Source organism: Sarcophilus harrisii, chromosome 4 (assembly GCF_902635505.1).
Source record: "Sarcophilus harrisii chromosome 4, mSarHar1.11, whole genome shotgun sequence".
NCBI classification, from domain to species: domain Eukaryota; kingdom Metazoa; phylum Chordata; class Mammalia; order Dasyuromorphia; family Dasyuridae; genus Sarcophilus; species Sarcophilus harrisii.
In genome coordinates this window covers 418,484,169-418,509,224 of record NC_045429.1, presented here as the reverse complement: position 1 = coordinate 418,509,224, position 25,056 = coordinate 418,484,169, and the positions used below count along the sequence as shown (strand labels likewise).

Below are 25,056 nucleotides of genomic sequence, written 5' to 3'. Positions count from 1 at the left end.
CCCATCCTCCTATCTTTCCCTCACTGAACTTTTCATGCCTCTTTAATCTGAGATAATTTACTCAACTCGACCTCCTCCTCCCTTTTTCTCTCAGTGCATTCCTCTTTCTTAACCCCTAATTTTTTTTTTATATAATCCCATCAGAGTCAAGTCCTACCTATGTCCTTTGTTTATGTATATTTTTTCTAACAGTCCTAACAATGACAGAGTTCTTAGGAATTACAACTATATAGGGATATAAATATGGCTAAATTGAATATGATGGAAAGGAGTAAAAAGGGAAACTAAAGGTTTTAGGTAACATGGCTTGGAGAAGAAATGTAGAAAAGAGAAAGAGTAATGTGTTTAGAGTCAAGAGACTTAGATCTATTTCCTGGTTCAGTCCTTTGTTACTTCTAAGTTAATCATTTCATCTGTGTGATTCTCCTCCCCATCCTTCTCTAAATATTCCATAAGGGATGTTATCATCATACTGGAGGAGGCTTTCTTCAAGTTCTTTTAACATCTCAAAGCTATGAATGTGGTTAATTTTACGGATCTGCTTTGTTTTGTTCATTTGCTTTAAAAAACAAAGCAAAACAGGAAAAAAAAATGCTTGTTTGTTTTGAGAAATGGCTCTCTGAATAGGGAAGATGGAATCAATCCAGGAAGGTAGAACATTTAAAAGGAAAAGATAATAATAATAATAAAAGAAAAAAACCTCACTCATTTGTGGTTTTCTCCAACCAGTTCTTCTTCCTAATTTTTCTATTCATATCAAAGATACAACTATTCTCTTATGATAATAATTCACCTTTATATGGCACTGAAATCTCTGAAGTACTCTGCAAATGTGCTTCTTTTTTCCCTACTCTATGTTGTCATATGTCATGAGTCATTTGTCTCTCATCAAGGTCAAAAAGTGGGAGGTCACATAGTAAAAATGATAACAGATACACTTGCCTGGAATTGTTTCTTCCTATCAGACTGTAAGTTTCTTGAGAGCAGACACTGTTTATATTAATTGTATCCTTAAAACATCACAGTAGTTGGCATGTAGTAGGCACTTTATACATAGTTATTATATTCTATTAGAATGGTAGGAAAGAAATTAAGTTTCAAAGTATAAGGAAGGGCATGAGTTGTAAAAAATAATAAGTGGGATTGTAGTTGCCCATTTCAACAAATTGTAAAGGAAGATATAAAATAAGATAGCAGAAAATAATAATAGGTAAGCATTTATGTAGTGCTTTAAGGTTTACAAGGCTCTTTCCTTGTTTTTTTTTTTTTTTTTCTTCATTTGTCCCTCACAACAATTGTATGAGTTAGTTGCTATTATTATTCTCCATTTTACAAACAGGGAGATTAAGTATTTTCCCAGAGTCACACAGATAGTAAATATGAGACAAGATCTGAAATCAGCTATTCCTGACTCCAAATCCAGCCTTCTGCTTAGGTGCTATTTAGATGGATTCATTGAGTTGTGTCTGCACCCCTTTCCCTCAATTTGGCAACAAAGGACAACACCTCAAACATATTCAGGGACTGAGAACAGCAAGTACAGTAATCTGCTCCCTCTCCCCTCTGACCCCTCCACACAGCCCTAGAGATGCCCAGCCTTTGAAAGGACTCACTGATTTCTCACCAACAGCTGCACCACATAAGTCCTCCCCACCACACCCTTTTGGCAACAACTTATCAGAGTCATATTGGACTAAGCTGGGGCACAGATAGGAAGGAAAGTTGCTATCATATATGGCCAGGATTCCACCTTTGAGAATGGGACAGGCTCCTAGGCCCCCCTTTCCACAGGGAGTTGTGGGTGAGGAAGGGAGAAAGAAGTAGATATTTGGGTAAAGGAAGGCAGAGGGGTTCTTATGTGAATCCTAGCAACTTCAAAATGAAAAGTGGGAGATACAGTGGGGAATGTCACGCTGATCTTTTGTTCCAGTTAAATGTCCCTTACTCTAGCCATTAAAAATATCCTGGCTGTGTTCCTGTCCTTCCTTCCTGTGTAAGCCATGAGCCAAGTGACTGCTTCAACCCCTCAGTCTCTCATGGTGCTTGGCAACTTGTCAAACAATATAACAATTGCTTGTCCTCCTCAGAAATAGAGCAAAGCAAGTTCAAATGAACTGACATTTATCTTCAATAATCTTCTGTCACTTTTAACCACCCTCAAATTAGACTTTGGGCTATGTATAGCTGGAAAAACGGCATGTGATGTTTCAGTGCGGGACTGGGAGTGGGGTGGAGTTGGGAGGGTGAAAGCTCTAATTGGTGGTATCTACTTCAGTGAATAAGACCTCTAGAGTTTGAAGTTTAGCCTCTGAATAAAAAAGGGCCCCTATTGGTCGGATTTAGAATAGAAAAAGATCATAGACTAAGTTTTCTTTGGAAATTTTGGAACGCTTAGTTAATCTTGCTCCTAATCTTGGGAATATCTGTGATTGGTCTTTTTTTACTCCTCGGTGTCATAGAGAACATCCAGTTCAATTCTATACCATTTATTGACTATCTACCATAAGGACCACCCAGTGTCCACTTCTACATGAAATTAAAAGTTAGAAATTCCTACCTTTGATCTCTTATGACACTTTGTCCCTTTCTTTTTCATATATCACATTCTCTTCTATTTCATAGGGGTAGTACCCGGGATCTTTCTAATGCAAAACCCAAACTACTTCCTCCAGCCAAAACAAAAAATAAACAAAAAACTTTCCCAAATCCATGGCATTTTGTAGGTCAAAACACACCCGGAACTGGAGCTTGTGAGCCCCCACCAATGTGTCTTCTTTTTACTAGGTCAACCAGAGAGTAAAAGATATTTAATCAAAGCAAAAGATTTTTTTCCAAATACACAGGGCTATAACCTTCCATGGTTACCAGATCACCAATGGGAAAAGGGGAATTTACAAGGAATATATATCACCATAAAATACTAACAGAGAGCCCCAAAATATATATCCCAGGAATAGGATCAGAGCTACCACAGGGACAGGGAAATTCATACCTCGTTTCTCCAAATTGCTCTCTGCTGCCATCTTCTGGGTGTCTCCCTTCTGGGAGGCACATTTTGCCTGTATTGTTACTCTCCATTGTCATCTGTTGATTGTCAGCTGCAATCTGACTTTTTTCCACTAAGGTGATCCTTTGGGCTGTGGTCTTCAAGGCTTCAATATTATTTCTACTGCTCTTTGCTGCCATCAGCTGGCCATATGCTACAACTAGCCTTTTTATTCTAGGGGGAGAGGCTCCCAGTTTGGGTTTATATATGCAGTCTCGGGCTGTAATTAGCTCTTTTGTCATGGGACTCTAAGGAGCCAGCAGTCTTTTCAAGTCTTTTCCTCTTGATTCTGATCTGGGCTGCTCCTTCTAAACTTTTATCTGAGTTACAATCCAAAATTCCTTTTAATTCCTAATACACACACACACACACACACATATATATAAAATATACACATATATATGTATATATACACATTATGTATTTGTGTATATATGTGTATATATACATATACAAATACATAATATACACATACACATATACGTACACATACACAGAGACATATATTTATGTGTACGTGCATCTATACCTATGAATACATATATGCATACAATATGTGTGTATACATTATAAGTGTGTATATATGCATATATGTTTATATGTGTGTGTATTATATGTATATACCAGGAACTAAATGTGGAATTTAGATCCATCCCTGACACATTCTATGTGATTCTGAACAAGTCACACACAATCTTTGTTCTTTTCAATTTCCTAATAGGTAAAAATAATAATAATAATAATAAAGCATTTTCAAAACCTTAAAGTGCTAGTTAATCTTATTATTGCTTTTATTATTGAACCCTCTCAGCCTCAGTGCCCTCATCTATAAAACTAACTGGGTTGAGTTTGATGGCCTCCAAGGTTTCTTTCATTTCTAAAACTTGGATTCTATAGTCTTAATCCCAAGGTCACATAGTAAATGATAGATCTAATAATATTCAGACTCAGGTTCTTGACTCCAAATTCAGCACTCTCTTTAGTGTAAGAAACTGCCTCTCTAAGCATGCTATGAAGAAGGATCTAGACTTGCAGTGGTTCTCAAACTTTTGTTTTCAGTATCTTTATCCTATTAAAAATGATTGAGGATCTCTCCAAAGCGGTTTTGTTTATCTGGATTATATTTATAGACATTTACCATATTGAATAAAAACTAGTTTTGAATTTGTAGACCCTCTAAAAGGGTTTCAGAGATCCTCAGGATTCTCTAGACCATACTTTGAGAACCACTGATCTAGAGAATGAATAAGAGATCCCTATATGGAAAAGTAGAGTACTTTAGCCCTCTCCAAGCAGTTAAAGGGTTATAATGGGAAGAAACTCTAAATTTAGTTCTATTGTTTCCCAAAGTGCAGAACCAGGGAAAACAAATTGACATTTCAAAGAGGAAAAAACTTAAGTAAAATTTTCACAACAATGAAGGCTATGCAAAAGTGAAAGGTATTCCCTACTGGAGTAATGGGTTTCCCTGGGGCTATCTCCCAGCATCCAGATTTCCTACGGGACCCCAAATGACTCTGGTAGAGAACTCTGCCTCATTTAAATTCAATTCACCCACTAGTCAGGAAATCGCTCTCCTGAAAACATTGGTTCTCTTTTAAGAAAAATGGATGAATAAGTGTGTGATTCTACTATACTAAGAGACCTCAAGCAAAGATGACACCATTTGTTGGGTACATTGTAGCATGTATTCTAATTCTGGACCATCCAGCCTTCCAATGCCAAAAGTCTGCAATTCTGTGAATTAAAAAAAGCATTATTATCTATTTACTTAAGAAGGCCTAAGAAGAACCCCCTAGCAACCCTCTCCCATTTTGGTTGGAGTTTGATCAAATGAAATTTCTCTCAAGATTGAATGTAATTCAGATCTTTATATATTTGTTTCAAACAGATCAAGAACTTGCTCATTCTGAAATGACTGAAGTTTTAGTGAACATTACAGTTTCACTTTTTGAAGCTGTATCTATGAATGGTTATTCAATAACTTGCAAATGGTAGTACATATGGATTTACTCCACCATGAGGGGAAGGACAGGATCTTATGTATTTTCATGTTGCACTAAGATATATTGAAGTTGAATGTAGGTTAAAAAAAAAGTTTGATGATTGATTACTAGAAAGTCAAGGATGTCCTGTTACTTAGATGAAATATGAAATCAAAAAGTTCCCAGAGATCCATAAAGGCCATGTTGGAGTGCTCACAAGAGCTAAATTTTCAGTATGAAGAGTTTACACTTGGGAAATTGGCAAATCCTACAAATCAAGACTTGATTTATTGTTTTGTAATTTCTAGACTTAAGAAAGTGGAGGAGAAAATGTAAATAATATCAATTAAATCTGACACCATGTTAAGGGAATGCTTGTTGTATTCCACAGATTAAAAACAAAATAAAAATTAAAAACCAGTTAAGAATTAGGGTAAAGTAACTCAATTAAAAATTATATGTCTTTAAAATATTTTAAGAATGTCTCTATTTTGTACAATAATGATGATGATAATGATCCTCTTAAAAAAAAAAAAAAAGAATGTGTCATGAGTCCATTTTTAGGGGAGAACCAGTTGTTAAACATTTACCAGCCCACTTATGGATCAGTGATATGATAACTACTGAAGGTAGGCCAGATTCTATCACAGATATGAAACAAATTTAACTCTCCCCATACTTGCCCTCTGGCTATGTATTTTGTGATTTCAAGCAAGACAGGACTAATAGAGTAGCTGAATGTAGCAGGGAGCAAACAGGAAAGTTTGGAATCAAACCCCACATCTAACATTTACTGGCTAAATAAGTTGCTTAGAGATTTGGGCCTTGGTTTCCTCCTCTAAACTGGAAATAGCACGAGCTGTGAAGTCAGAGGGATTCATAGGCTACATCTGATGCTTATTTCTTTTGTGCTCTTGGGCCCAAGTCCTTAAATATTCAATAATTTTCAGTTTCTCAAGCTGTAAAATAAGAGAGCTGGGCTAGATTAAACTTGAAGATCCTTTACTATCTCAAGATGACCTATAAATATATCTGGTCCCCACACTTCACTCTTATGAGCCAAACTTTGTGTCAAAAATTAAAAGGGAGGGGCAGGTAGGGGGTGCAGTGGATAGAGTACTAGCCCTGAAGTCAAGAGGACCCGAGTTCAAATTTGACAGCAGATATTTAACAATTTCTAAGTATACGTCCCTGGGCAAGTCACAACTCCAATTGCCTCAACAACCAAAAAAAAGTAGGGAGGAGGGGAAGCCATTCTGTAAAATTTGTCGCTTTTTTTCTTCACTCATTTTTCAGTCATATCCAACTCTTTGTGACCCCATTTGGGATTTTCTTGGCAATGACACTGGAGTAGTTGTCCATTTCTTTCTCCATCTGCAAAATTAGCCAACACATTAACCAAAACTGACAGTGTTCTACCTTTTGTATCTCCCCCTTCTGAAATACAACAACAACAACAAATAACACTGAGGGAAGTACATTTTTTTTATTTGTCTTCAGGACCAAATTTCTTGGTTGCAGTGGGGCTTTGGGGGAAGGGGTCTTTTCATTTATATTGTTCTAGCCATTGTATAGACTTTTTCTTGGTTATTGTAGTCTTTCATTAATTCATTTAAGTCTTCCTATGTTTCTCTGAATTCTTCATATTAATGTCTTGTAGTATATTCATTTCTTATTCCCTTATTTTTATGTACATGTTTAGCCTTTCACTCAAAGATGGAAGTGTACTTTGTTTTCAGTATTTCATTCTTTTAAAAAGTGTTACTATGAATATACAACAAACCTTTAAAAGGCTAAATATTTGTTAATTTTCTAGGTACTTCTTTTCTGACCCTGTTTCTAAGTCTGTCCTATAAAGATTCCTCTTCTCCCCACCCCACCCCCAACCCATGACTGAAATTACTTTCCCAGATCTTTGCAATGCAAATACAGCTATAAAAACCAGTCACATGTCTGAGCTAATCAATCATGTCATGAACCCTCCAGTTTACAAGATTCAGTGAATGAAAGGCAAAGTGCTTGGCTCTGTGGGGGAGCTAAACACTGATGAAAGGAAAAGAGGTCCATTCCTGGGGAAGACGGCAAACCCATGGCCCAGTTTCTTTCTTTAGGATCTTGGGTTCCCTGATGGATATGCTACATGAAAATTCCTTTCACAATACAGTCAGTTCTAAAGGGACTATTCACATTCTTTGGCTAAAAGAGAGAATCATTTAGGGTAAATATGTTTGAAATAAGCAGGTTCCCCATTAAGGTTATGGAATCTTTTTATATCAAAATCTTTATGGGATTTCTTGTCTCAATCTGATTTGAGGTATCATATTAATATCAATAGCAATAATAATATTTATAACTTATTTATCCCTAGTTATCACTATTTCATTTATTATTGTGATCACTAGGCTGGGGTTATAATGATTTCTCTTTTTCCCCAACCCACTCTTCAAGACCTACCTCAAATGGCATCTTCCTTGATTTATGTTCCTACACGTGCCCCTTTAGAAATGGTCTCTTCCTCTTTGGGGGTTGCATCTTTCTTGGACACTTTTTTGGTAGAAGTTTCTTTTATACTTGATTTCTCTGTCCTACTGGATTGTAAGTTCCTAGAGAACCTAGAAAATAGGGACCATGTCTTGCTCATTTTTGTATCATCAAAGGTATCTTGTATATGATAAGAACTTAGTAAATATTTGCTAAAATTGCATTGAACTTCCCTTTGAAAAGTTCATAGTGTCACAGAGTTGGAGTTAAAAGGAACCTTTGAGATCATCTAACCATCATCAACCATCTAATTTTACAAGTTAGGAAACACCACTAGAGTTTAAATGACTTGCCCATGGTCACTCAAACGGGGAATGACAGATAGAATTTGAACTCAGCTCTCCCACTTCCAAATCCAGTGAGCCTTCCACTGAATGATACTGCCTCTTTTCAGGGACAGTGAAAGGCATGTGAATTAGCTACATGGTATAAAAGGGCGATGGAGTGAGAGTACAAGCTTTAGAAATCAGAAGACTTGGCTCTATATCCTAGTTCTGACAGTTCATAGCTAAGTGTTACATAAACATTAGTTATTTTTGCTATTGTTATTTTTAGATGTAGTGAATCTCAGTTCCTTATCTCTAAATACAATAATATTTGTACTATTTATGTAAAAAAGTCATTTGGAAGAATATAAGCACTGAGATTACCAAGGCCTCGAATCTATAACAGGCTTGATGGAAGTCAATTTGAAAAGAATCCTAGACCAAAGAGTGGGTCAAATCCTAACTTTGCCACTTACTACTTCTATTAACTTGGGGAAGTCCCTTTATCTGCCATAAGTCTCATCTCTAAAATGAGAAGAATGGAGGAGATAATTTTTTTTTCTAATTCTAAACATGATCACTTAATATCCTTGCTTGGATTATCATCCAACACATAAAGGTGCGCTCACAATTCATACCTGAGTAAGAGTCAAGACAATTTTCATCCTTTTTTGATGGATCTGCACTCAGGGGCTAGTGCAACAATGGCAAGCCAAGCTCAGGGAACAATTGTTCAGTCAGCTTGCTGGTATAAAGAGTACATGAAGGGGAGGGATAGAGGGGTCTGAAAGGATGATCAAACCGTGTTTCTATCTGTCTCTATCAGAGGCTAGTGAATGGTTGTACATGGGCATGGGGTAAAAATGTGGAACAATTCAACAGCTTGTCATCTATGTTTAGGGAATTGTGCTGATTCTCTGCACACAACAAAGAGCTTTCATCTAATTCCTTCTCCCTTACCTTCTGCAGAGCCAACCATCTCCATAACAACAATAATAGTCAAATAACAGACAAATCTTGTAGCATTTACAAAGAAGCCCTAGTCATTACCTGTGCTTTAATTATGCATTGGGATGTTTACTTTTGAACTTGCTACTTTCAGGTGGCCCTAGGAGTAGGGAGAGGCTGGTGCATGTTTCAGTTATTGGCAACAGGTGGGGTCTTTATGTCTTCACAATTCAACTCGCCCTGCCTTATTAGTGTGGCAATTGGGCCTGGGGGAGGGAACTGCTCCCTCTATAGTGATTGATGACTCAACTGGAGTAGGAAGGCATTAGATCTAGGCAGTTTGGGAAGTGAGAGAAAAATTTTGAAATCCCAAGAAATATCAAGCAGGGTTGGATTTTAGCTAGAACTGAATTCTCTGACTTGTCTGTGATCTGGTGATCTCCATGACAAAGGAGAATTGGTGTTTATGGCAAAATGAGAAAATGCCAAAATACAAATGGGATGAAACAATAATAATAACCTGATATATGAATATGGGTGAAATAATTCAGAAGACCATGGTACATTTCTATGCACAGAACATGAACTTTGTCTTGGCTTTTACACATATTTAAATACGCACTCTAGTGGGACAGCTAAGTGGGCAAGAAAGAGTGCCAGGGCTAGAACTAAAAAGACTCATTTTCTTAGTTCAAATATCACCTTAGACACTTACTTGCTATGTGACTGTAGACAAGTCACTTAACCCCTGTTTACCTTAGTTTCCTCATCTATTAAAAACAAGCTGGAGAAGTAAATGGCAGACTACTCCATTATCTTTGCCAAGAAAATTCCAAAAGGGGTCACAAAGAGTTGGACACAATTGAAAATGACTGAACAATGACAATCCTTCAAACAGGGAAGTCTGCTGAGTGAAAGTAATCATAATTAATAATAATGCATTTTTATAGGCTTTTAAAGTTAAAAAAAATATTCTCAATATCTTATAGGAACCAAGCCTCAACCTAGTATCATATAATATATTTCTTAAAGACTTGGGCAAAACATAGGGTATATTTTGCTCAAAATTTGTAATGGATTGGATGGATAACAGAGAAAAATAAGAATGTAAGTCAAACTAAACTTGCTTAATCAAAGCTGTATCCAGTCAAAAATAGGATTAAATTTAATAGGTGAACAGCAACACCATTTACCAATACAAGTTAGACAGTATGCCCCATATTATTAAAAAAAAAATCAACCATGAATGATGATACAATTTTTGTCATTCCTTTTCATATCCTTCAACTCCAAACCCCACATTTTTTTTCTTACCTCACCACAGTGAAGATTCAAGAAGTTCTACAATGAAGTAAAACACAAAATTTGGGAATATATATCAGGATCCATGTATCATTGCCCAAGATGGGTCCAAATATTATTAATGAATCAACATTTATTAAGAGCTTACCATATCCTAGGCATTATGCTAAGTATAATTCTCAAGTGATTTATACCTATCTACTGGTTATCTTCTTTTTGCTTTTAGCCCATTTACTCTTATATTTTTGTGTGTTGCGGGGGAAAGAAAGCTGTCCTGATTTTTTTTAAAATCAGTTTTTCTCCTAGTTTAAGCCTACTACCTCAAACTCACAACAGAGACAGCCTCTTCTTATTTATTACTAATTAAAAACAGTCAAGCAAAACCAATTGATGCAGGAGGCATATCTGATGATGTATGAAACATTCTGCACCTAGTCTCCTACCTCTCCAAGGAAAAAAAGAAGATTAATTTCCTCATAGGATCATTGATTTGGAGCTGAAAGGCTCCTTAGAAACCATTAAGTACAACCCCTTTATTTTACAGATGAGGAAACTAGGGCATAGAGACGTAAGGGGCTTTCTGAGGATCATGTAGCATTTGAACCAGGATCTTCCTTAATTCAAATACAGTGACCTGTTTTTTATACTCCATTACCTCAATGTGCCTCATTTCTCCTTCTGGACCAAGATGGATGACTACAATTATATAGAATATAGTTTCATTTTAATGTTCACTTCAATAATGTTTGTTTATCCTGTATATTGTTTTTCTGCTTCTGCTCACTTTTATATCATATTTCTTCTCATATTTCTCTAAACTCTTTGAATGCATCCCAATATTTTATATAGAATAATTGTTTCAGCCATTTCCAAGTCAATGGGTGCTCATTTGAGTTCCAATTGTTTTGCTTCTATGATATATAAAAAGTTTGAGAGACATAGTTTCTATGTGTTTAATAATTTTTATTAATCATAGATAACAGATAATAAAATGGTCATTTGGCTTTCCCTTATAAACCAAAGATGAATCATGGAGGTCAATCAATGTATATATCTTTGGATGAGTGGGTATTCCTAATAGGCAGAAATAAATTCTAATTAGTTAACAATTAGGGAGAGAATGAATATTATAATTAGAGGTGGGCCTATTCTAATGAAGGACTGGCTAAGTGACTCTGATCATATCACTCATGGGCAAAGATCTATCTCAAGTCAGACCACTTTTACCTTGGGAAATTTATACAAAAGCATCTCCCATGTAGTCAGTGAAAAATGAATGTTGATGTGATATGAATTCCATTAGATAAAATGATCTAAGTGAGGTAAATTTTTAGACTTTAAATGAACAATCAAAAAGGAAAAAAAAACAACATTGATTACCTTCCTCCCTCCACCCGATATTAATTGGTTATTAATATAAGGGGAAAAATCATTTCGCTCACTAACACAAAAAAGTATTTCTATAAATACATAGAGTTTTTCTTTCTGTATATAATAAACCTCCTTGGAGTATATGCTCAGCAATTTCTGGGTCAGAATGTCTGAACAGTTTAAGTAATAGTTTTTCCCACAGAATTACAAATTATTTTGCAGAAAGCTGGGACCAATTTGCAGCTCCACCCATGGTCCACTAGCACACTAATGTCCTCCAACCATTCCAACATAGATTATTTTCATCCATTGATATTTTTTGAGTAGGAGGCACATATCTCGGAGTTGTTTTAATTTGTCCTCATCTTTCTGTTTCCTTCAGCTGGCAGCCCAGGTCCTAGAACACAAAGATATTGGTTTTGCCATGGTGGACTCCAAGAAAGAAGCCAAGCTTGCTAAAAAGCTAGGTAAGTATGATTTTCAGAAGATACAAAGGGGACAAATAAGTCACTCAACATTTGCAATTTTTTCCCATATGATAATGTGACCACTTTTAAACAAAATATAGCAAAATATATAATTTTGATACTCCTTTTTGCAAAAGGGGAAAAAGTCAGTCATGGATGCTAATATGGCTTTTGCCATATGTAAAACTCCACATTATAGAAAGAAAAAGTTTGATTAACTTTAGGCATAAAAGTCATAAACTATAAACATAAACAATAATAGCATTTGAGGGTTTAACTCATTTAATAATAGCTAACATTTATATAGAACTTTATTGTTTTCAAAGTATTTTACCTATGTTATCACATTTGATCCTTACAACAATCTTAGGAAGCATCATTGCAACTATTAATATCTTCATTTTACAGGTAAGGAAATTGAAATTAAGAAATATGGTTAATCAAATATAAAGCATCAGAGGTAAGGTTCAAACCTAGGATTTCCTGTTTTCAAATCCAGAGAGATATATGTTCTCCTGCCTCAATGCCTACATAATGTCATTTTTCAGCTATAGAGAGACTTGTGACATCCAGATGGATTCAGGAGTGTGCTAATAAATATTTAACAACCAGCTCTCCAAAATAAATAATATGTGTGACTAACTTTTAATTTCAATCATCATTATTCATTTTCTTCCTTATTTTCTTAGTTTAGGCAATCAGCAAAACAATAAATCAATCTCAGACTTGTAGCAGTTACCTATTTTTAAAGTATAAATGTTCACATTGAAAATTGAAAAATTGGTTCTCATGAATCAATTACAACTTGTACAAGCTGACTTCTGCATACCCCTGGAAAGTTTCCACAAAACAAACATCCCTCCTTGCTTGGTAGCAGCAAAGATTTGAGTATATGGAGAAATATATACTGAGACGTGAACTCTTTTTTGGGTGTTTCCCAGGACAGACTGCAAAATCAGCTTTCAAATCCATCTTATGTTCTTCTTGGCCTCTTGGCTAGATCTTTCAAGGAAGGGGAGGATTAAGGCCTCCCCTAAAGATGGCATTGTGAAGCTATTGGCTTTTCAGCCCAAGCTATCACAGCTGTTTACTGTCATTAGCATGGAGACTGTTTGCTTAGGTGAGAATTGGTTAAGTTCCTGGAGGAGAGGTTTTGACACTTCTTATCCCCACATCAATATAACATGCTGATGTGTAAATGTGCTTGATGATTTTTCCTCCTAAAATGTATGTGGGAGGGGCAGCTAGGTGGCCCTGTGGATAGAACAGCCCTGAAGTCAGAAGGACCTGAGTTCAAATGTAATTTCAGACAATTTATACTTCCCAGATGTGTGACTCTGGGCAAGTCACTTAACTCCAATTGCCTCAAAATATATATATATATATATATATATATATATATATATATATATATATATATATATATTATATTTATAATTTATATTATATTATATAAATATATATATAAATAGAGAGAGAGAGAAAGAGAGAGGTAGATTTTATACTCAGGCAATTTCTTCCTCTCTCCTTCCTCCCCTTTCTCCTTTTATCATACAGGGGATCCTTAAACATTAGTACCTTTATCCTTAAGTTCATCAAGTCCAATTCCCATTTTTCACAGAAAAGGAAACTCAGAGAGGGGTTAAGTGACTTACCCAGAGTCAAACACCTATAAAGTGTCTGAGGCAGAATTGAATTCAGGTCTTCCTATCTTCACATCCAGCACCACTACTTCAACCCTTTTAATTTACAAATGGGGAAACCAAGGGCCAAGATGGGGAAAGGATTTTTCTAAGATCAAACAATAAGTGACAGAATTGAGACTTGAGCCCAGAGTCTTCATGCTCCAAACTGTACAATATTTTTTTTTGCTTTTCACTATAACACACACACACACACACACACACACACACACATACACGTACTGTCCAGTCAGCTTTTCTGCTTGACCAGTGAAGGAGAGCAATTTTAGGAAGGGATTGTAAAAGAGGAACTTTGCAGAAAGGTTAATTAGATTTGGAAGGTGTAAATATAGAAAAAGTCTTATGGATATTCTTCATTCCAATGATAACAAATAGCTATATTCTATTTTTCATGGAGGTTGTAGCCAGAGACCAAAAAAAAAAAAAAAAAGGATGATTTGGTAGCAGGATATAATTAGGCTAGACATTCAGAAGAACTTAAATTAGAGACACAAATAAATCATGAAGACAGACAGTGCTATCTTCTTCCCTAGATACCATTTATGGCAGACACCCAACTATATGGGGATTCATAAATGCAGTCTTTCCCAAGGGTAAAAGAACAAATTAGGTTAAGATACAAATGACCATCTGTCCCTTTTCCCTGGAGTCTAAAATCATTCTAATAAAGCCTGCCTTCTTTCCCCACAGGGAGTCCTAATCTCACCCTACTTTATTTTCTCTTCCTTTTTCATAAGGATTTGTCATTGTAGAAGGATCTCAGGTACCTTTGCTCAGATACCAGAGGGCAGAGCAGAATAGTATTGACCTTATGTGTTTAAAGTGGACAGGGTCAATGGAAGTACCTTACATAACTGTTGTGAGAGAAGTAAACATTTCAAATCTTATAAAACTCTGTGCTCTAAATCATCAGCATTTTTATACATCATTAACAAAATCCAAAAGCAAGCGATACAAAGAGAAATTCCATTTAAATAACTGTCGATAGTATAAAGTATTTGGGAATCTATCTGCCAATGGAAAGTCAGGAACTATATGAGCAAACTATAAAACACTCTCCACACAAATAAAGTCAGATTCAAACAATTGGAAAAATATTAAGCGCTCTTGGATAGGCCAAGTGAATATAATAAAGATGACAATACTGCCTAAACTAATCTATTTATTTAGTGCTATACCAATCAGGCTCCCAAGAAACTATTTTAATGACCTAGAAAAAATAACAACAAAATTCATCTGGAAGAATAAAAGGTCAAGAATTTCAAGGGAATTAATAAAAAAATAAAAAAAAATAAAGCAAATGAAGGTGATCTAGCTATACCAGATCTAAAACTCTATTATAAAGCAACAGTCATCAAAACCATTTGGTACTGGCTAAGAAACAGAGTAGTTGATCTGTGGAATAGGTTAGGTTCACAGGAAAAATAGTCAATAACTATAGTAATCTAATGTTTGACAAATACAAAGATCCCAGTTTTTGTGATAAGAATTCACTATTTGACAAAAACTGCTGGGAAAAGTGGAAGCTAATGTGGCTGAAACTAGGGACTGACCCACATTTAACACCATAGATCAAGACAAGGTCAAAATGGGTTCATGATCTAGACATAAAGAATGATATTGTAAATAAATTAGAAGAATATAGGATAGTTTACCTCTCAGATCTGTGGAGGAGGACGGAATTTGTGACCAAAGAAGAACTCGAGATCATTATTGATCACAAAATAGATAATTTTGATTATATTAAGTTAAAATGTTTTTGTACAAACAAAACTAATGTAGATAAGATTAGAAGGGAAGCAATAAACTGGGAAAACATTTTTATATTCAAAGGTTCTGAGAAAGGCCTCATTTCTAAAATATATAGAAGAATTGCCTCAAATTTATAAGAAACCAAGCCATTCTCCAATTGATAAATGGTCAAAGGATATGAACAGACAATTTTCAGATGAAGAAACTGAAATTTTTTCCTAGTCATATGAAAATGCTCTCTAAATTACTATTGATCAGAGAAATGCAAATTAAGACAACTCTGAGATACCACCACACACCTGTCATATTGGTGAAGATGACAGGAAAAGATGATGAATGTTGGAGGGGATGCAGGAAAACTGGGACATTGATACATTTTTGGTGGAATTGTGAACAGATCCAACTATTCTGGAGAGCAGTTTGGAACTATGCTCAAAAAGTTATCAAACTATGCATACCCTTTGATCCAGCAGTGACCCACATGTGCAAAAATGTTTATGGCAGCCCTCTTTGGAGTGTCTAAAAACTGGAAACTGAGTGGATGCCCATTAGTTGGAGAATGGCTGAGCAAATTATGGTATATAAATGTTATGGAATATTATTGTTCTGTAAGAAACGACCAGCAGGATAAATACAGAGAGGCTTGGAGAGACTTACATGAACTAATGCTAAGTGAAATGAGCAAAACAAGGAGATCATTATACACAGCAACAAGATTATACAATGATCAATTCTGATGGAAATGGCTCTCTTCAACAATGAGATGATTCAAACCAGTTCCAATTGTTCAGTGATGGAGAGCCATATACACCCAGAGAGAGGCCTGTGGGAATTGAGTGTGAACCACAACATAGTATTTTCACGCTTTCTGTTGATATTTGCTTGCATTTTGTTTTCCTTCTCAGGTTTTTTTTTTTTTTTTTACTTTCTAGATTTGATTTTTCTCATGCAGCAAGATAACTATATAAATATGTATACATATATTGGATTTTACATATATTTTAATATATTTAACATGTATTGAACTACCTGTCATCTAGGGAAGGGGGTTGGGAGAAGGAGGGAAAAATATGGAACAGAAGGTTTTGCAAGGGTTAATGCTGAAAAATTACCCATGCATATGTTTTGTAAATAAAAAGCTTTAATAAAAAATTTTTAAAAATCTCTGAGTTCATATGATATTTTGCTGACAGGTGGAGACATTTGAGGGCTGGATAGGCTCAATAGAGGCACACATGTCTAGGCCCAGTGGAGTATTCCTTCTGGCCCTTTGATCCCATATTTGCAACTTACTGAAGTTCTTCACATTTGTGTGAATCAGAACACTTTATCAGAACTAAGTCCTGGAGCAAGGAATTAGGATCATAAAACTTATACCAATCAATCAATTAAGCAGCACTTATTAAGCACCATCTACATACTGAACTAGGCACTGATGATACAAAAACAAATATGAAGGGAGTATCAAAATATATGCATATGCATGCAAATATATACATGCATATGTATGCATTTATGCATGTATATATATGTATTTAGTGGTATTTGGTAAATATTTGACAATCAACTATGAAAAAAGTACAAGAAGTACTTTTTTTTTAATTTTATAAGCTTTTTATTTACAAGTTATATGCATGGGTAATTTTACAGCACTGACAATTGCCAAACCTTTCGTTCCAATTTTTCCCCTCCTTCCCCCTATCCCCTCCCCCCAATGGCAGGTTGACCAATACATGTTAAATATGTTAAAGTATAAATTAAATACAATATTAGTATACATTTCCTAACAGTTATTTTGCTGTACAAAAAGAGTTGGACTTTGAAATAGTGTACTATTAGCCTGTGAAGGAAATCAAAAATGCAGGCGGACAAAAATAGAGGGATTGGGAATTCTATGTAATGGTTCTTAGTCATCTCCCAGAGTTCTTTCACTGAGTGGATCTTGTTCAATTCATTACTACTCTATTGGAACTGATTTGGTTCATCTCATTGACAAGCAGTACTTTTAAGTTTAGTTTGCTTTATTAAAATTTTCTCCATCACTTTGTTCTGGACAATTGGCAAAACAACAAATCAAGCATTTGTCAGTTTCTGAAGTTTAAAGACTCCCACTGAACATTGAACAATTGGTCCTTATAACTCTCAATATACAATTAGATATATAAGGTGATCTGGGAGATGTCAGGGGAGACATTAGCAGCTGAGGCATCAGAAAAGACTTTGTGTAGAAGATGGCATGTGAGTTTAGCCTTAAAGGAAAGGAGGGATTCTGAGAGATGGAGGAGAGGGGGGAAGACATCAGCACAAAGGCTCATAGGAGGAGCTGAGGCATCCTGTACGCCAAACAACAAGCCTAGCTTAGGGACCTCAGAAATGATCCAGTCCAAATCTTTCATGTTTACAAAAGGACATTTAGATGCCTTCCTCAGGGTCATATAGATAACAAGTGGAAAAATAAGTTCTGAGCCCAGATATTCTAAGATCAGATCCAATGAACATTCCATAGCATCTTGACTCTGCCATGCTGCAGGCTGCTTTGTTCCTTGTACTGGGACATAGGAAACAAAGCCATAGTGAACTGAATATTCTTTAAAATCAATGGTCCTAACTATCGTGTTTATTGAGGCAGTTGCATGTTACAGTGCATAGAGCATCAGATTTTGAGTTAATAAGACCAGCGTTGAAATATAGGTATAAATACTTATTAGCTATTATGACTTAATCCTGCTTGCCTCAGTTTCCTCATCTGTAAAAAGAGCTGAAAAAGAAAATGGCAAACCACTCCAGTTTCTTTGCCAAGAAAACCCCAAATAGAGTCACAAAGAGTTGAACGCAACTGAACAATAGCAGCAACAGTGCTTGTTGTTATCATCATAATTATATTATGAGGTTCTGCACTGGATAGAACACTGAACTATAAAGCTATGAGTTCAAATTCTGGCCTCAGACACTTCTTAGCTTCACCTTTAAATCTAATCCCTGATTCCAAATGTAACCCTGTTTCCCTTATGCTACAATGTCTCTAGCATTACTAGATCATTTTTATAAATGATGAAAGGAGGCCCCCCAGAAGTGAAAGGGTTTGCCCAAAGCTTTTTCCACTGTACTTAGTGGAAGACCTGGGACTCAAGACATTTTCTTCTCCAGCTCATTTGACAGATGAGGAAACCGAAGCAAACAGGGTTAAGTAATTTGCCCAGAGTCACACAACCAGTGAGTATCTGAGGTTGGATTTGAACTTGGGAAGATGAGTTGAAAACCAGGTACTCTATGTACTATGATATCACCTACCTGCCCCAGAGGCAGGGGGACCTGAGTTCAAATGTGATCTCCAACACTTTCTAGCTGTGTTAAACCCTAAGCCAAACTGCATCAGTTTTCCCATATGTAGAACATGGATAATAATAGCATTTACCTCCCAGGACTATTGGATCAAATGAGATAATAATTGTAAAGAACTTTGCGAACCTTCAAGCACTATATCAAGACTATTATTGTCATTATTTGAGAATGCAAGATATAAAGTATAAAAAAAGCAATTAGTAATAATAACAACAGCAATAATAATAATACTTAACATTTGCAAAACACATACACATAGACATATGTATGTGTATGCATAAAACCTGCTTGCATTTGACTTGATCCTATAGTCTCAACAATAAACAGAATGAATGGTAGAGAACAGAGTAAGATTAGTCTGAAAAAGCTTCATGAAGGAAGTGAGTCTGTTAAGTCCAGAAAGAAATGATATAAATGGATTTTCCCTGTGAGGATTATCTTTTTTTATTGTCTCTTTATTTATTCCAGGTTTTGATGAAGAAGGGAGCCTGTATATCCTTAAGGGTGACCGCACTATTGAGTTTGATGGAGAACTGGCTGCTGATGTTTTGGTGGAATTCCTTTTAGATGTAAGCATGGATTCACATTAGCCCTGGATGGAACTATTTTGTCCAGAAAATAGCCATGGGTAAAACTTTCAAAGAATTGAGAATTTGCTAACTGATAAACTGTGAGCAATATTTATGATATTTATGTTGGCTTAAGTTTCCTCATCTGTAAAATGAATTGGAGAAGGAAATGGCAGACCCCTCCAGTATCTTTGCCAAGAAAACCCCAAATGGTGTTGTAAAGAGTTGGACATGACTGAAAGATATGCAAAAATATTTATGATATTTGGGGCTTTTCTCTTGTGTTAGAGAATCTTATTTCTCCTGGGAAGCCCATATCTCAGTTTTATTACATGTGGAAGTTTTTCTATCTGTGTTTACCTATCTCTTATGCTTTTTAAAACATGTTTCTATATCCACTTATCCACTGTCAACTGATTACTTCCCACTGATAATTCATTGGTTCAGTTATTGCATTCTTCTGATGTTGGCAAGAAGATTGCAAAGATGGAACACAGTAAAGATAGGAAGATATTTAATTTATAGGGGGAGGAATTAGAGGGTAACAAGTTGGGAGCTTTTGCTACTCTTAATGCAGAAAAAAGTATCAAGAAGAAACAGATACAGATGCTCTTCTGAGGTAAGATGTTCTAGATAGTACTGAGAGTTGGGTTCTAGGACTGGTTTGTGGCCAACTAAGCTTTGGAACCAGAGGTATCCTTCCTCACTTCCCATGTCTTTATCAGTAAAATGAAGGAGCTGGGCTAGATTCTACTCCTGATTATCCTATAATTCTCAATGGGGCAGAATCATGTAAGGCATCTCTACTATGGAAAGCAACAATCATGGTGCAGTAGTGTATAGAAATACATAAGTATAGGCACTCATGCAATGCACACGTGTGTGTATGAATATACATGTGTATATGTTTTCACACAACCAAGAAATATGTATATACAGACAGAAAAAATATGTATGTATTACCATAAAAAAAAGCCAACAGAAAGGAAGGAAGGGAGAAAGGGAAAAGGGGAGGGAGGGAGGGAGAGAGGGAAAGAAAGAGGAAGGGAAACAGAGGGAGGGAAGAAAGAAAGGAAAGATGAAAGTTTGATCTTTGATTTCATAGAGGATAACTCCAAATGTGTAAACTCCCTCCACCAATTCAGATCAGCAGTTCCTCTGCTTCTGTAGTCTTAGAAATGTGAGGACACTGTAAGGTTAAGTGGCTAGAACATATAATCAGTAAGAGTCAAACAGTTCTTAACTCCAAGACTGAATGATTAACTACTCTATGCTGCAAATACATATGTGTGTTTCTTTGAAAATATAGATATGTCTCTCTCTATATATATACATATATTTATCTAAAGAGACAGATATACACATATATATGTACATGCTTTTATATATATACATATATAGATAGATAGATAGATATTTATCTATCTATCTATATAAACATGTACATGTGCCTTACTTATATATACATTCATTCCCACACTAATTTTTACCCATGGAATTACACACATGCCCAATAACTGATCCAGAGAAATATGCCTATGCATATAATAACATAAAATCATGTCTTATATTGTGTGTGTTTATGTATATACTCAGATATATACATATATTATATTCATATATGCACAATATAGCATAATTTATCTTAATACTCACAAATAATATTAATAACATATTTGTGCATTACATTAAGATTCACAAAGCACTTTTCTCATAACTACCCTGTGAGGTAGGTAGTATATTATTATCCCCACTTTACAAGTGAAAAAACTAAGGTTCAGAGAAGCTCAGTGTTTTATTCAGAATCATATAATATGCAAACCTAGTGCTTCAATTACAAATCTTGTACGTTCCATTGTATCATGTTGCTTCTCTGTACAACAAATTTGCAGATAAAACACCTCAGAATCACAAAGATATGATCATCCTTATGGTTGAATACTTCTCCAGAAGGTGGTCAATTCCTTGGTTGTTTTCCCTACTGATACAGAGCCCAGGGCTACAGTGGTACACAAGAAGATACTTTCCATTTGTATAATACAAATGCTCATAGAATTTCTGTACTGTAGTACTCCATTTTTCCATATTCCAAAACTCTAAGAGACTTCCAGAAGGCTTAGGACTTCTCTGAGATGGTGTAGGACTACCTTCCAGAGTAGACCTAGACAATGACCACTGCTTATTCAATCTTTTTTTTTTTTTTATTTAAAAAAAATCTAACACTGTATAGTATTGGATAATTAGCCTACCCCAACTCTATCTCAATCAATTCACATGACTAAACAAATGTTTGATTGTCCCCTGGAAAAGTAATAGTTCAACTAGGATTATATAGAGCTGGAAGAAACCTCAGAGACCATCTAATCCACCTGCAAACCTCTCATTTTAGGGATAAGGAATCAATATCAAGGAAGGTTGCATTGCCCAAGGTCATACAGATAATGTATCTGACCTGGTATTCAAATCTAAATTTTCTAACTTCAAATCTGGCTCTCTTGCCTTTGCACTGAACTGTATCCCCTATAATAATATATTTGTTGTTGCAGCTAATTGAAGACCCAGTGGAAATCATCAACAGCAAACTGGAAGTCCAAGCCTTCGAGCGCATTGATGACTACATCAAACTCATTGGCTTTTTCAAGAGTGAAGACTCAGAACGTAAGTCATCTACAGACTTCAATCAATAAGCGTAAGAAAGTGGCTTTTCCCATTGGGAACAAGGAAAGAAAAACATGAGAGACCTCTTCAGTCATAAAAACTGATATATTCATCTGACATGTAGAAAAGAGGGCAATGAGTTGAGGCAGTACTTGGGAAGAGACAAACATTGTACTCTCAGGAGCATCTTCATTTTTCCATAGATCCCATCATTGTAGGTCTTCCCTCTAAATAATATAGGTAGTCATATATCCAGGCCTTCTCATTTACAGGGCTAGATATTTTACTATATAGGTGATATATTACAAAAGTAATAGTACTAAATACAATACTAGGGATAGTATAATATATAAAAAGATTTGGAAGATAAGGGGCAAGAAGGTCTAGATTATAAGGGATTTTGAATACCAAACAGAAAATCTACTGCAAAAGATGGAATTTGAGATGTTGCTTGAATCAGGAAGCCTGAGAAGCTAGAAGGCAGTGGTAAAGACAGAGAGCAGTTCAAGAGAGGGGAAACACCAAGTAGGACAATGGAGTATCATGCAGAAGGAAGAGCAAGAAGACCATTGTTGTTTTGCTGAAAACTGTGGAAAGAGGCATAAACTGTGAGAAGACTGGAAGAATAAAAAAGGATTAGGCTATGAAAGATATCAAAAAGAGGATTTTATATTTGATCCTGGAGGCAATAGGGAGCCATTGGAGTTTATTGAGTGGTTTATGAAATGGTCAGACTCTTCTTTGGTAGCAAATTAGAGGATGGACTACCATGGATCTTGCCTATGTCATTAACAAAATACTAAAGGACTCTTCAAACTGAGGACAAGGAATATGAGAGGTATAGACTAGAAAATTGCCTGTCTCTGGGAGATGACTAAAAACCATTACATTGAATTCCCAATCCCTATATTTATGCACACCTGCATTTTTGATTTCCTTCACAAGCTAATTGTACAATAATTCAGAGTCTGATTCTTTTTGTACAGCAAAATAATGTTTTGGTCATGTATACTTATTGTGTATCTAAGTTATATTTTAATATATTTAACATCTACTGGTCATCCTGCCATTTAGGGGGGGGGGGGGTAAGAGGTGAAAAATTGGAACAAGAGGTTTGGCAATTGTTAATGCTGTAAAGTTACCCATGTATATATCCTGTAAATAAAAGGCTATTAAATTAAAAAAAAAATTGCCTGTCATTCTATCAGCTGCTATAGCATCCTTAATCTTAGTCCTTTTGTATTTACAATTAGAAGATAAAGGAAATGGGGAAAAAACATCAAAGAAGATATTTACTTCGAGAACACTAATGTTTTCATACTTTTCTTTGAAATCAGGGAAAGGGAAGAAATGTTTAAGTCATTTTTTTTTTAGTCCTGTTCAATTCTTCATGAGACCAATTAGGGTTTTTTTGGCAAAGATTTCATTTTCTTCTCCAGCTCATTTTACAGATGAAGAAATTGAGGCAAACAGGGTTACGTGATTTGCCCAGGATCACACAGCTAGTAAGGGTCAAAGTCAGATTTGAATTCAGGAAGATTAATCTTCTGATTCCAGGCCTGAAGCCCTGTCTACTGTGCCACTTAGTTGCTCCCACATAAAAACTAGATGGGATGATTAAGATAGTCATAGTTTACATAAGTAGTTATAGAAGGTTGGAGACCTGGACAGCATGAAAAGATTTGAACTAGTCTAAAAAGGCCTGAATGTTTAGGGAACAAAAGTTCCTTAGAATTCAATATAATTAGATTTGTCATTGGTTCAATAAGGGCTTTGAATCACTGAATCAAACTCTTTTTTTAGTCATGAATGGACTGATAAATAACATGTATTTAGGTTTGATAAACCTGGTACTTTTTTAGTGACTTCCTGTATTTTACTTATAATTCCACTGACTTTCTAACTACTCATTCTCTCTCATGCAATCTCCACCTTCTCCCCCCTTCCCCATTCTTCCTCCCAGTCACCAATATGTGTGAGTGTGTGTGTGTGTATCTTCTCATCCATCTGCTTTTCCAAATGTGTATTGGAGTATGTTTATCTGTAACTCTGAATATACTATGTAAATTTCTTTTCCCTAATTTGATTCCTCTGTCTTCCAAGAGATTGTGCATAGAGAATCTCTATCAACAGCTATTCTTTCTAATGGAAGGTAATAGAAATACCAATTGTGAATGGATAAATTTTCTCTTAACATATCACTGATTTGTCACCCCAAGGTTCTGATTGAAATTTAAAGTCATAGAAAAGCTTGAAAATTATTCCATTTCAAAATTCCCCTAAGAGAGCCATGCTGATGCCAGGGCAGGGCAAAGAAAATGAACAGACTAAAATCTTCCAGAAGAGGGAAATAAACTCCAAAGGACTAAGAAGGTTTTAATTACTATTGTGTGACCTTTAATGGGGCAGCTAGATGGCTCAGCGGATGATAGAGCTCTGGGCCTACGGACAGGAAACCTGAACTCCAATCCAACCTCAGATATATACTAGCTATGTCACCCTGGGCAAGTTTTGCTTGCCTTAATCTATTAAAAAGGAAATGGTAAACTATTCCACTATCTTTGCCAAGAAAACCTCATAGACAGCATGGTCCACAGCATCATAAAGAATTGATCCAACTGAACAATAACAATGATCGCTAATTAATTCAACTTTATAGTAAGATATATTTTTCAGTCCTCATCCTACTGGCTATATCCTTCAGAGAACCACAGATAAAATAATCAAAGTTTTTATTTGAGGGATTTCTGTGTAATTATTAAATATCCTTTTTTTCCCCAGTCCCTTTCTCTTTTTCACCTGTCTACCTCATAGAAGAGTGATAAGAAGATTCACTTTTCCCCAAGAAACTTCAATTGATTTGGAATGCTTCATGAAGAACTCATGAGTTTGATTTCTAACATTGTAGCCCTAGAACCTGTCATAAGACCTGTCATATACTTGACCTTTAATAAATGCTGTTGATGGGTTGATTTAAGACAGCTGAAAATCATTATGTACATTTAAATATTGATACATAAACATCCTCTTACTTATAGTATAAGCTAGAATATTATAGTATAGGATAGAAGATATTATTCTATATGAATTGGATGGTGTAGTTATA

The 25,056-nt window shown here is 35.6% G+C and overlaps 1 protein-coding gene across 1 annotated transcript in view; it reads left to right on the top strand.

Annotated features, from left to right (window-relative positions):
• CASQ2 (calsequestrin 2) overlaps window positions 1-25,056 on the top strand; it is a 112,723-nt gene that overhangs the window by 29,850 nt on the left and 57,817 nt on the right. Inside the window, exons 2-4 of the mRNA XM_031967358.1 lie at window positions 11,842-11,926; window positions 19,192-19,292; window positions 21,839-21,950. Of these exons, the coding sequence (XP_031823218.1) occupies window positions 11,842-11,926; window positions 19,192-19,292; window positions 21,839-21,950 (298 nt within the window). The remainder of the gene's footprint in view (window positions 1-11,841; window positions 11,927-19,191; window positions 19,293-21,838; window positions 21,951-25,056) is intronic.